General features: G+C 39.1%; 1 protein-coding gene across 9 annotated transcripts in view; it reads right to left on the minus strand.

Moving 5' to 3' along the window:
• LOC114654142 (Dmx-like 1) overlaps window positions 1-12864 on the minus strand; it is a 343530-nt gene that overhangs the window by 89446 nt on the left and 241220 nt on the right. For 8 of the 9 annotated variants that reach the window (XM_051929967.1, XM_051929968.1, XM_051929966.1 and 5 more), the window contains one exon: window positions 10398-10528. The exons of the other annotated variant lie outside the window; for it this stretch is intronic. In XM_051929967.1, the coding sequence (XP_051785927.1) occupies window positions 10398-10528 (131 nt within the window). The remainder of the gene's footprint in view (window positions 1-10397; window positions 10529-12864) is intronic. 9 annotated transcript variants of the gene reach the window in all.

Genomic DNA, 12864 nt, shown 5'->3' on the forward strand with positions numbered 1-12864 from the left:
AGTTAATAGAGCTTCTGTTTCTAGATACGATCCCAATAATGAAAAGCGGCTCATACGAAAACAACAGGTTTGGCTCAAAAAAAGCCAATTGTGGATTTGCGTATGACCCAAACATACATTATGAGTCTGACAAAACAGTACACATTGGATCCATTGATGTTCACTGTGACTATTGTCAAGCTCAGAAGTGGAAATGCGAGTCTCCTGGTTTGTGCTGTAACGGTGGTAAAGTCTCTCTCACTCCTTTACGTAAGCTTCCTGACCTTCTTGAGAGCCTGCTAAATGGCGAACATCCTCAAAGTGAGCATTTCTTGAACAATATTCGAAAGTACAACAGCGCATTTCAAATGACGTCATTTGGTGCTAAACAAATCGTTGAGGGAAATTTTATGCCTTCATTTAAAGTTCAGGGACAAGTGTATCACTTGATTGGCAGTCTTTTACCTATGCCGAGTGAGGAACACAAATTTTTGCAAATTTATTTTGTCGGGATGATGAAAAGGAAGCACAAATCTGATGCGCTAATTTTTCTGGACTTAACATACCCCTGGTCAAGCAATTACAAAAAATGCTCCACGACTGTAACACTTACATCCAGGACTTCCACTCCACAATGGATAGTATTTCAGATGATGACAAACACTTCAAAGTTGTCATTCACGCAGACAAAAAACCATTACATGCACACAAAGGCAGATTTAATAAACCCACAGTTCATCAAGTTGGTGTTGTCATCGTTGGGCAAACGTTCAACAGTAGAGATATTGTCTTGAAAACCAGAGACAATAAACTACAACGCATTAAAGAAACCCACAGATCCTATGATGCACTTCAATATCCTCTCATGTTCTGCTATGGTGAAGACGGCTATTCTGTGTCTATACCTCAAGTTCATGCTACCAGTAAGTTACCTATGAACAAAACCGTCTCTGCAGCAAACTTCTATTCATACCGCCTTATGATCAGACAACATCATGATAATACTATCCTTTTCTTCCAAACTTTATTAAATCAGTTTTTAGTTGATATGTATGCAAAAATTGACTCCGAATGACTAAATTATATCAGACTAAATCAGAAAAAACTACGAGCTGAAAATTACGTTCACTTAAAAGATGCTATTGACAAAAAAGACACTGATTTAATAGAACTTGGTCAAGCTGTGATATTACCATCTTCCTTCACTGGAGGACCTCGCTATATGCACGAGCGTACACAAGACGCAATGACATACGTACGTCATTATGGCCGCCCTGACTTATTCATCACATTTACTTGCAATCCTAAATGGCCTGAGATCACTGAAATTCTCCTTCCACGTCAAAAACCTCACGATCGCCACGACCTTATCAGTCGTGTATTTCATCTCAAGATTCGCAAAATCATAGACTTGCTCACGAAGAGTAACATTTTTGGCTGTACAAATTGCTACATGTACACCATAGAGTGGCAAAAGCGAGGTATTCCCCATGCACACATTCTATTGTGGTTAAAAGATAGGATTAAACCAGCTCTCATCGATGAAGTCATCCGTGCGGAAATTCCTGATCCACAGACTGACCACCCTGCCCTACACAAAATAGTAAAATCCACCATGATTCACGGCCCATGTGGACCTCATAATATCAACTCACCCTGCATGCTCAACAGAATATGCACTAAGAAGTACCCGCGTCCGTTCATCTCAGAAACTCAGACCGGAGAAGATGGTTACCCTCAGTACCGCCAGCGCGCACCTGCTGATGGAGGTCATACAATTAACATCAAAGGAGTAGATATCGACAACAGATGGGTGGTCCCTTATAGTCCTGTGCTGTCCCGCTTCTTCAATGCTCACATCAATGTCGAATTTTGCACTTCAGTAAAATCAATCAAATACATCTGCAAGTATGTTAACAAGGGAAGTGACCAGGCAGTATTTACAATACAAAATGAAAATGACGAAGTATCTCGATACGAAGCTGGTCGTTACATTAGTAGCTCTGAAGCAGCCTGGCGCATTTTCTGTTTTCCCATTCACGAACGTTACCCTCCGGTCGTTCATCTTGCTGTGCATCTTGAGAACAGACAAAGAATTTATTTCACAGAAGCCAACGTTGCCGATAAAGTACACAATCCACCACAAACCACCCTTTTAGCATTCTTTGACCTTTGTAAACACGATGATTTTGCAAAACAACTTCATTATAATGAAATTCCATCATATTATGTGTGGGCAAACAACATGTTTCGTCGAAGAAAACAAGGCAACCCTGTATCAGGACATTCGGGAGTGAAAAAGCATAATGTGCTGGGACGGGTCTACACTGTACACCCGAATAACTCTGAATGCTACCATCTTCGACTGCTGCTCAACAAAATCACAGGTCCCACATCTTTCAAATCTCTCAGAACAGTTGATGGTGTCCTACATCCGACCTATAAGTCAGCCTGCAGGGCACTCGGTTTATTACATGACGATATCAACTGGGACGAGACTCTACAGGAAGCTGCTCTGTCTCGCTCACCTCAAAAGATCCGTGAACTGTTTGCTGTCATGTTGGTGTTCTGCCAAATGGAAAACCCCTTAAACCTATGGGAAAAACATAAAGACAGCATAGCAGATGATATAAGGAAACAGACTGAAAAATATCATATACGAACAGAAGTCCACGAGTGGTTAAATTTGATCTACAACAACTGTCTACAGTTGCTTCAAAACTACGTAATTGGTATTGGAGGTCAATCTCTTCATCATTACAGTTTGCCTTCACCTTTAACACAACTGGTACAACTTACGTCAAATCCCGAGTACTTGAAAGAGACATCTTACAACACCTCGCAATTAGCCAATATAGTCACAAATAACGAGCGTTTGCTAAATAGTGACCAAAAGTCAGTTTATGACCAAATCATGAGCAGCGTTGCGTCAACCACTGGCACAGTGTTTTTCCTTGATGCTCCAGGAGGAACTGGTAAGACATTCCTAATAAACCTTCTCCTTGCAAAAATCCGAGCAAAACGTAACATTGCCATAGCTGTGGCTTCTTCTGGCATTGCTGCAACTCTTCTAGAGGGTGGCAGAACTGCTCATTCAGCTTTCAAGCTGCCTCTGAACCTCAACCATACTGAATCCCCCATGTGTAACATATCAAAGCAAAGCAACATGACTGAAGTGCTGCGACATTGTCAGCTTATTGTCTGGGATGAATGCACTATGGCACACAGAGCAGGTATTGAGGCTTTAGATAGGACCCTCCAAGACATCCGAAACACCAACAAACTTATGGGAGGCTTGACAGTGTTACTGGCTGGAGACTTCCGCCAAACCCTACCAGTCGTGCCCAGAGGAACACGCGCTGATGAAGTTAAAGCATCTCTGAAATCTTCATACCTATGGCCACAAATCAATGTTGTTACTTTAAAAATAAACATGAGAGTTCATTTGAAAGGCGACAAAAAAGCCGAGGAGTTCTCTGCTCTTCTGATGAGTATAGGTGATGGCACCTTCATACAAGAAAATCGTAAAATAAATATTCCTACAAATCTCTGTCTCATCGTGAATACCTTACAAAGCCTTCTTCATAATGTTTACCCCGATCTACGAAATCTCCACCAAAATAACGTGTCATGGTTAAGAGAGAGAGCTATCCTGACACCAAAAAATGACATGACTACGACTATAAACCACATTTTACTTCAAGAACTACCTTCACAACCAAAAACATATCAATCTGTTGATTCAGTTGTAGAAGTAGAAGACGCGGTGCATTATCCGATAGAGTTTCTCAACACTCTAAATCCTCCAGGCACTCCTGAGCATAATCTCATTTTGAAGGTCGGGGCACCAATAATGTTACTGAGAAACTTACAGCCACCAAAACTTTGTAACGGCACGAGACTTCAGGTCACATCTCTACAAAACAACCTGATTGAAGCAACTGTTTTTACTGGCAGTGCCTCGGGTGACACAGTTTTTATTCCTCGCATCCCCGTTATACCATCTAATCTCCCATTTCAATTCAAACGCATTCAATTTCCAGTAAGGCTCTGCTTCGCAATGACAATTAATAAGTCTCAAGGACAAACACTACAAAAGGTTGGCATTGATTTGAGGCAGGATTGCTTTTCACATGGCCAACTGTATGTTGCATGCTCAAGAGTAAGCTCAGCACACAGCTTGGTCATATTACAACTAGAGAGACGAACTGACAACGTCGTGTACAAAGAGATCCTTAACAAATAATTATTTGTATATTTTCCCTCAGTTTAAAAATGTTTACTTTTTTCTTAATTAAAATATTCAGCCAGTATTTCGCCGCTGCGAAGCGCGGGTATTTTGCTAGTATACCATATTGGCAGCATGTTTTTACCTTAACTTTGAATTTACTGGCAACAATGTATATTAAAAGTATCTGATTTTCAGGTGACGGTGGGGAATTATTTTACCAGGCTGGATGACAAACAGTTGGACTTTGTACTGGTGGGATGCTATATACAGTTAACACTAGAATTACCAGAGTCTACGAAAAAACTCGTAAAACCAGCCCACCTTAAATCCCTTCGCACCTCTCCGTTAGCGTCTTTTGTCTACTAAATGTGTCGATAAGCAGCAAGCAGCCTGCTATACCATCCCCCCCCACCCCACAGTGAGCTGCTCTTATTGTTAATATTATAGAATAAAAACATACATTTGATTTGTGTCTGTAACAGCCTGTGTAAATTTATAGTACTTGTAAAAATCAGCGTTTTTTTCCCCACTTTTACTCTCTCAGTCACGATCACGACACAACACCACCCCCACCCGCCCCAGATCTGACACGGTTACTTTTTATCTGAAACTGTGAATAACTGTAGATGTGAGTGGTGTTTTGAGACAATCCAACTGGAAATTCTCTGATCTGTAGGGATAAAAGCTGACACACAAATGCTGGAGAATCTGCCTTCTTCGTATCTTACCGTCACTTTAATTTTTTTTTATTCAGTTTTATTTAGTGTTCCTGCTCACACTGAATTAGTATGCACCTTATGGTCCATGATGTCAAAGCTACACTGACAAAAAAAAAAAAAAAAAAGACATAGGTATATATGATATTTAGACTAACTCATTTTATGACCTGTATATACATTTTGGAAAACATTGTGGCACTGATGCAACATTATTCATATTCATTCGCACGCCTTCTTGCGCTTATAATCAGTGACTGCGTTTTTTTTTTGTTTTTTTTTTCCGATCTTGCCAGTGTCCACTTTTGGGTGAATGGGGTTGTTTTTTTGTATTCCAGGACATGCAGGGGAAAGAATGGTACAGAAAGGTCAGTTCCGCACTATAGGCAATCATCAGATTCAAATGTTAACAGTTCACACACAACCAAAGGCCGTCCTTTCTACGTTTACAACATGTGTACCTGTTGCAATGTACACACTTCTCTCTGTGCTGTGGTTACCATTACACTGAAGGGACTGGGGGGAGTGGCGGTCATGGAACAGAAGCTTGTCGATGCTGCATCCTCTTTTGCTTTATCCATCGCCTTTACTTGTAAGAAGCGACGACGAAGCTCCTCTGTAAGGTGAGTAAACAACAATCTTCTTTTCTCAATGGCCTCCGTGCATGCCTTGCACAGTACATGTTCGTTGATCGCCGTCAAGTCAATCGTGTTATAGCGCAAGCAGCCGACCACCTGTGGGCCTCTGCTCGCACTGAATAAGCTCACGCCATCTGGTGCAAAATGTCAACACAGCACCGGGCAAAAAAGAAACAGACAAATATATGTGACATTTTGTAGAAATCATTTTATGACCTGAATAGTACCAATCAGAAAACACTGTCGCACTAATGCAATATTATTTTAAAACGATCTTAGTTGTGGATACAGCTGCAAGGAAGTGTGACCAGAAGTTTGATGGAATCATTAACTGCTTCAATTACAGGACTAAGAGAAGCTGTCAATTTAATGAAAGAGACTATGCGTTGTTAGGAGGGGGCCTCCATATTTCACTAAAAGGTTCTGATAGGTCTAAAAGACAGCAGCCATCACAGTGGCAAGAAAAAACCAATGTGCAGGCACATAATGACTTTCAGACAGTCTCTAAGAGGTGCTGACAGACCATTTGATGACCCAGGGTTGGTGGGGCAACACCCAGGCTGTGCTCCATGTGAGTGAAGAAACACTGACCTTAACCTGGGATTTTGTCAAAAGGTAGAAGGAGCACTTTCAGGAATTCCTAAATCCACTGCATCAAGTGCTTATGCCCTCTCTAGAGAAGACAGCATCAGAAACATAGTTTGAGGTTAGGTCAATAGAGGCTAGGAAACACAGGAGGACAAAATTTCACCAGTAAAATTAAAATCACTAGATACTGGGAGGGTGTATTGCTTAAAACATCTCTTTATTGTTGTACATAAGGTAGGGATAGTATTTTAAGACTAACAAACTGGTGTGCTGGACTCCCCTTTATAAAGAGGGACAAGAGGGTTTGTTATACTTACTGATGAATTAAACTCTTCAGCCTACCTGGAAAAGAATATGTTGAAACACCAAAACAGTGACTCTAGCCAAATCATGATCCTCAGATTTAGTGGGAATATTGTGGATTCTTTCCTACCCATGAAACGGACCAACTCATTACTCGTTCGCAGTTGTTTAACAGGTCACGTGAATTTCTCAGTCCTGTCAAAATGTACCTTGTGGACCATGGGAAAAGCTTATGACAATGTACCCTGTAAGTATCTCATGAGAGGTGCTACAAAAATATATTCCTGAGCCACTACTGCATACTATTCAGTCGTAGTATTTACACAGCAATAGTTGTGTTTGTATTCGGTGTATTCGGTGTTAGGTCAAATCCACATGGATGCACCTTGGGTTCCCTGATATTCATGACCTTCTTGGACAAGATCTCAATTTAATTTGGCACATTCATGCATGATTAGTACTTGTGACATGTCATGATAACTTACAGTTTACCAGAAACTCCTCACTGACTGACATCATGATATGCTAGCCTGGCACCTTCAACACCATTTTCAATAAAAATGCTTTATCTTTATGTATTGCTGGAGTATGCCAAATATTCATTAATAAATGTACACTTCATTCAAACTGGGAAAAAATTGTTTATTTCTACACACGTGGAAAACGTTAAGCTTAGAGCTTCCACATACTTTAGGAGACTTGAAGTGTGCATTATTACAGGCATAAAGTGGATGGCTGTACTTTCAGATATTAAAAGAGTAAGCATAATTTAGAAACATCACACAGCACATGGTGCCAATCCATTGCAGGGAAATGCTCACAGATATGGACCCAAGTTAGAGTTGCTAATTTCTTTACCTGTGCATAGTTCAGGGTTGTTTCTCACCCAGTGTTTCAGAAGTTATCTTTGGCTAACAAAGACCAATGGACAGATTACTGGCTTAGATACTGTAGGTGGAATTAGTGTAAAATGCTTATCTTTGGGATATGAGAGGAAAACCAAAATAACTGGAGAAAAAGTCCATGCACACACAAGGAGAATGTGCAAATGTTGTACAAACACTGGCTGAGAAGGAATTTTCTAATAATTGCATGTACTACATTCTGAATGGTCAATCAATAATAATTTATTATTTTTGTCATATTCAGAAAGTGATGCATTCTGCATATGTATTTAATGCTTGTAAAACATCTATCATTACACTCTATATTTTTTATTCACTAATGCTGACAATGTTGTAACAAAGAATGCTTACACATTTTCCCAAACCTTAGAAAGCACATATTGCAGGGACTTCTTATTGACTCTTTTAAATACCGTTAAATTGAAATTTGTTAATAAAACAATCAATCATTGTCACATACAAAGTGTATTACTGTAGACACGTAAAATGATATTTTACATCTCGCATCATTCAATCACTATGCAGTATATGATTAATAGATAAGGGAAAGAGGTTACTAGGGGGACATGGATCAACACCAACTACAGGACATATTGGTGTAGCTTATTATATATATAATGTTATAAAACAATACAGTTTAACAGTACAAAGAGTGAATATTTTGTATTTTCTTTAAACTGCATGGTTTGTGGTAGAGAGTTCTCCTTAATGAAAATACACTTAACAACAAACATGGGTGGATTAAGACCTTCAGAGACCCTAAGCACTTAAAAGATTTTGGTACCCCCATGCATATCCAATTCAAAATATAAATAATAATAAATCATAAAATAAAATTTTATTTTTGAAATGAAACAAAACTTAACTGTAAGGTCGAAAATAATAATTATTTTTGTATACTTCCACTTTACTTATATTTGAAATGTTTTCTCTTTTTCTAATTGCAATGTTTTTGATCAGATTCTCAAAACTAATCTTACCTAACACATTTACTTCTATACTTAGTATACTAGTATACAGTAATCCCTCCTCCATCGCGGGGGTTGCGTTCCAGAGCCACCCGCGAAATAAGAAAATCCGCGAAGTAGAAACCATATGTTTATATGGTTATTTTTATATTGTCATGCTTGGGTCACAGATTTGCGCAGAAACACAGGAGGTTGTAGAGAGACAGGAACGTTATTCAAACACTGCAAACAAACATTTGTCTCTTTTTCAAAAGTTTAAACTGTGCTCCATGACAAGACAGAGATGACAGTTCCATCTCACAATTAAAAGAATGCAAACATATCTTCCTCTTCAAAGGAGTGCTTGTCAGGAGAACAGAATGTCACATAGATAGAGCAAACAAATCAATAGGGCTGTTTGGCTTTTAAGTATGCGAAGCACCGCGGCACAAAGCTGTTGAAGGCGGCAGCTCACACCCCCTCCGTCAGGAGCAGGGAGAGAGAGAGAGAGACAGAGTTTGTTTTTCAGTCAAAAATCAATACGTGCCCTTCGAGCTTTTAAGTATGCGAAGCACCTTGCAGCATGTCGTTTCAGGAAGCAGCTGCACAAAAGATAGCAACGTGAAGATAATCTTTCAGCATTTTTAGACGAGCGTCCGTATCGTCTAGATGTGCGAACAGCCCCCCTGCTCACACCCCCTACGTCAGGATCACAGATAGTCAGCGCAAGAGAGAGAGAAAAGTAAGTTGGGTAGCTTCTCAGCCATCTGCCAATAGCATCCCTTGTATGAAATCAACTGGGCAAACCAACTGAGGAAGCATGTACCAGAAATTAAAAGACCCATTGTCCGCAGAAATCCGCGAACCAGCAAAAAATCCGCGATATATATTTAAATATGCTTACATATAAAATCCGCGATGGAGTGAAGCCGCGAAAGGCGAAGCGCGATATAGCGAGGGATCACTGTACTGCCTTATTACATAGTCGATCCGTTAGGATTTGTAATATACTTCAACTGTGAAACTGAATGCTCAGCTGAGCAAATTGTTACCATTAATGTTAAAAATATACAAAAGCAAATGTCTACATTTGGAAACTCACACTCAGTCTTGTCTTCTACAATTATTTTGTAAAGTTCAGCTGCACCACTTGCATTTTTGCACCATATGGTCCATAGTAAATCCAGCAATGGAAAATTTATGTGGTGCCCCCTTTCCTTGATGCCCTAAGCATGGGCTTATTTTGCTGAATTGTTTATCCAGCCCTGACAACAAAAAACCATGACCCTGTTTTGGCATCAAAGTATTAAAGTAGACTTGTCAGACCCTCTATACAGCAATGATCTGACAAAGAACAATAAAACTGCAGTGGGCAGGCATGACATTTTAATATATTCGCAACTGTAGTTTCAGGTCTTATTCACAAATGAGGGAAGAGGTGATGGTGAGAATGACTAATGGATCAGGGCAGCACTGTAGTGGTAAAGTGGGAGTTAAGCTCTTGGGCAAAACTATACATTAATAGGTCAATCTATATCCCTTTCCTCACTATATTCATGAGATCTATATGGTGACTGTAACAATGGGATTGTGAGTAGCAGTGGCCAAAATGATGTTTCTGTGCAGAATCGCTGGGTTCATTCTCCATAACAGTTTGAGGAGCTCAACAATATGAGAGTAACTAGTTGAAGAGCAACAGCTTCACTGGATGAGATATTTGAAGTGGGCTGAATATGTAGTTAGAATATCCCTTTGGTGCTTCCCACAGAAAGCGTTCAAGACACCACTAACTGTGAGAAGGCCCATGGCAGACATAAGAGATGCTGGAAGGACTGTGTTGCTCAGCTGACCTGTGAGCATCTGGAAATACCTCAGGCGGTGTTGTAAGACGTTGCAGAGTGACCTGGTTAGGCTATGTCAGAGTGTTGCCACTGCCACCTTCATCTGGATAAGCACAGTAAAAATGATGATAATAAATCATTCTTCACACTGTTGCACAGATTCAGCACGATAAAAAGCAATGCATTAATTATGAATATCTCCTAAAAGAATAAAGATATTAAACTTAAAAAACTTTTTTAGAATCATACCTATATGAATTAGGATTAGAGTGCTCCTGAAGTTGAGAATCTGTGGCAGAATCATAATCTTCCTCATCTTCACTTTCCTGACTTTCTTCTGAATCATAGTCTACTTTGGTCTCTGACGGTGGTAGAAATGGCTTCAAAAAAGATAAAATATAATTAAAATATAAGTATTTACGGTTTGTCACAGGTAGATTGAAGCCACTGTTACTGTAAATGTTTGACAATTTAGCACTTCTGAGAGCACTGAAGCAAACAAGGGTAATGGGTATAACCTATTAAAACTAACAGAGGTATTAAGCAAAGCTAAAGCCTCAACAAGTATTGAAGTAATGCATTAGACAAAATAAAATGCAATTCGGACATTACCTTTGAATTTAACAGCCATGAAAATACTTTTTCTAAATCAAAAATCTTTACTAATAAAATTACTACAAATAGTTTTCTTCCTTTTCACTTAGGTAGTTTAAGCTCAAAAGCTTGTACCGCAAGTTGACACAGCTATTACCGAGTTGGTTAAATAATAATTACTAATGATTATAAATAACTAAACAATTTGATGGCTATTTACAGTACCACTTATTTAAAATTTATCTTGACATGAATAAAGCAGGTTGTAACAGCCAGGTTTTCCAATGTGCTAGGGTCTGGAGTTGCCTTTGATGTGTGTTCCAGTAAAGATATTTTGCTTGTTTTATTCTCTAAAATGTTTTTTCCCTGTGCAATTCAGTTAATGTCAAAGTAGTCATCTTTCAGACTGCAGAGTTATGCCCCTAGAACTCCTGTCTTGAAGTAATCTTCTACTTCACCCAAATGTAATTTGGGTCACTACTACAGGTTTAGAGCATTAAAGAGTAGAACACCTGGAAAGGCACATGCATGGATGCACAAGAGAAACAAATCACAAGAGATTTGCATACCTAGTTTTCAAGATATAAAGTCTACAAGTTTGTTGTGATATATTGTGCTTAACTGAAACATGGCAAAAACCTAAAATGAGTTTGCCACCACTAATTAAGGTAATTTGCAGCTCAGGTCAGGGCGGCAGACCTGCACATCTGAACTAAACATCAAAAGAATACCTATTGAATTTCCATTGCCGTCGACTTTTTGGATCTAAAACTAATAAATAGGAATTGACCATATTTTGTTATCATTTTCTATTGTCCACCAAAATACAATGGATTTTAAGGTGATCTAACTAAAGTACTAACTACATTAAGTTCACTTTCCAAGACAGTGATTCTTATAGGCAATTTTAATAATTACATTGGCATTAATTTGACAGCTTACTTGTGGGGATTTCTGACTGTACTGGGGCCTCATGCATAACGACGTGCGTAGAATTCACATTATAACATGGCATGAGGACAACAGCGGAAATGTGCTTACGCACAAAAAAATTCAGATGCATAAATCTGTGTGAACGCCAGCTTCCACGTTCTTCCGCTCCATAAATCCCAGTCAGCGTGAAAAGTAACACACGTGCATGCGCCTGCTGTCCTGCTCCAACTCCTCCCAGAATTACGCCTCTTTGAATATGCAAATCAATATAAATAACCCTTAAGCTCAGCCTTCTGTGTAAAAGACAATGGGGGGAAAATAGAAGAATTTCAGCGAATACCAAGTGGAGGCAAGGAAAAACGTACTATTTGTTGGTTTAAACAGTAATATAATCAACAAAAGGAAGTTGATCGAGTGACAGAGTGTCGGAGAAACTCGAAAGCTCAAGTTCACAAAGTCAAATAGTGCCCGAAATAAAAAAGAAGTTGTCACATATCAAAGTCTCCGTGAAAAGGCGAGTTGTAGCCCACCGTCTGAGTGTCATATGAAAGCTTATTAGGGTACAGAGAAAAAAAAGGCACACGGTGGGGAAAAACGCAGGAAATGTCAACTTTAATCTCGAAATTTCCACTTTAATCACGTAGTTTATTTTGTCATTGAAGTAGAACATTATAAACTTTTTCTTAAAATCATTTACTAGTTTCTCAAATCCCATCGTAAATAAAGTAGCACATTAAATGCTTTGTTTTGTATTTGATATTCTATGTGCTCTACTACGTGTGTGAATCACTACGTGCTTCCGGGTGTTCTCCTCCTCCAACAGGACACGGAATCCATTACATTTGTAATATTACAGCTCTCTTAACAATTAAAATAATGAGATGTATACATGATATCATTTTCATGATGATAGGAGTTAAAGCGTTTTATTAAACATGGGAACACGGTGGTGCAATGATTGTTCATGTCTCACGCAAGATGCTTGCTGCGCCATTGCGCAACCTTCGATGAAATACTTTATTGTAGCAGTACTGTCTCTTCCAAACGTACTAACCCCCAATTTCTGTCCTTACATTTCTTTCTCCAAATACCCAATCGCCACACAATCAGCTCTGTAATAGATGTTAAGCCATCTATAAGCTTAGAACGACGATTTTTCAAAACTTTTAAGGAACATTGAAATATCTTC

The sequence above is a fragment of the Erpetoichthys calabaricus genome, chromosome 7, assembly GCF_900747795.2.
Source record: "Erpetoichthys calabaricus chromosome 7, fErpCal1.3, whole genome shotgun sequence".
Taxonomy (NCBI): domain Eukaryota; kingdom Metazoa; phylum Chordata; class Cladistia; order Polypteriformes; family Polypteridae; genus Erpetoichthys; species Erpetoichthys calabaricus.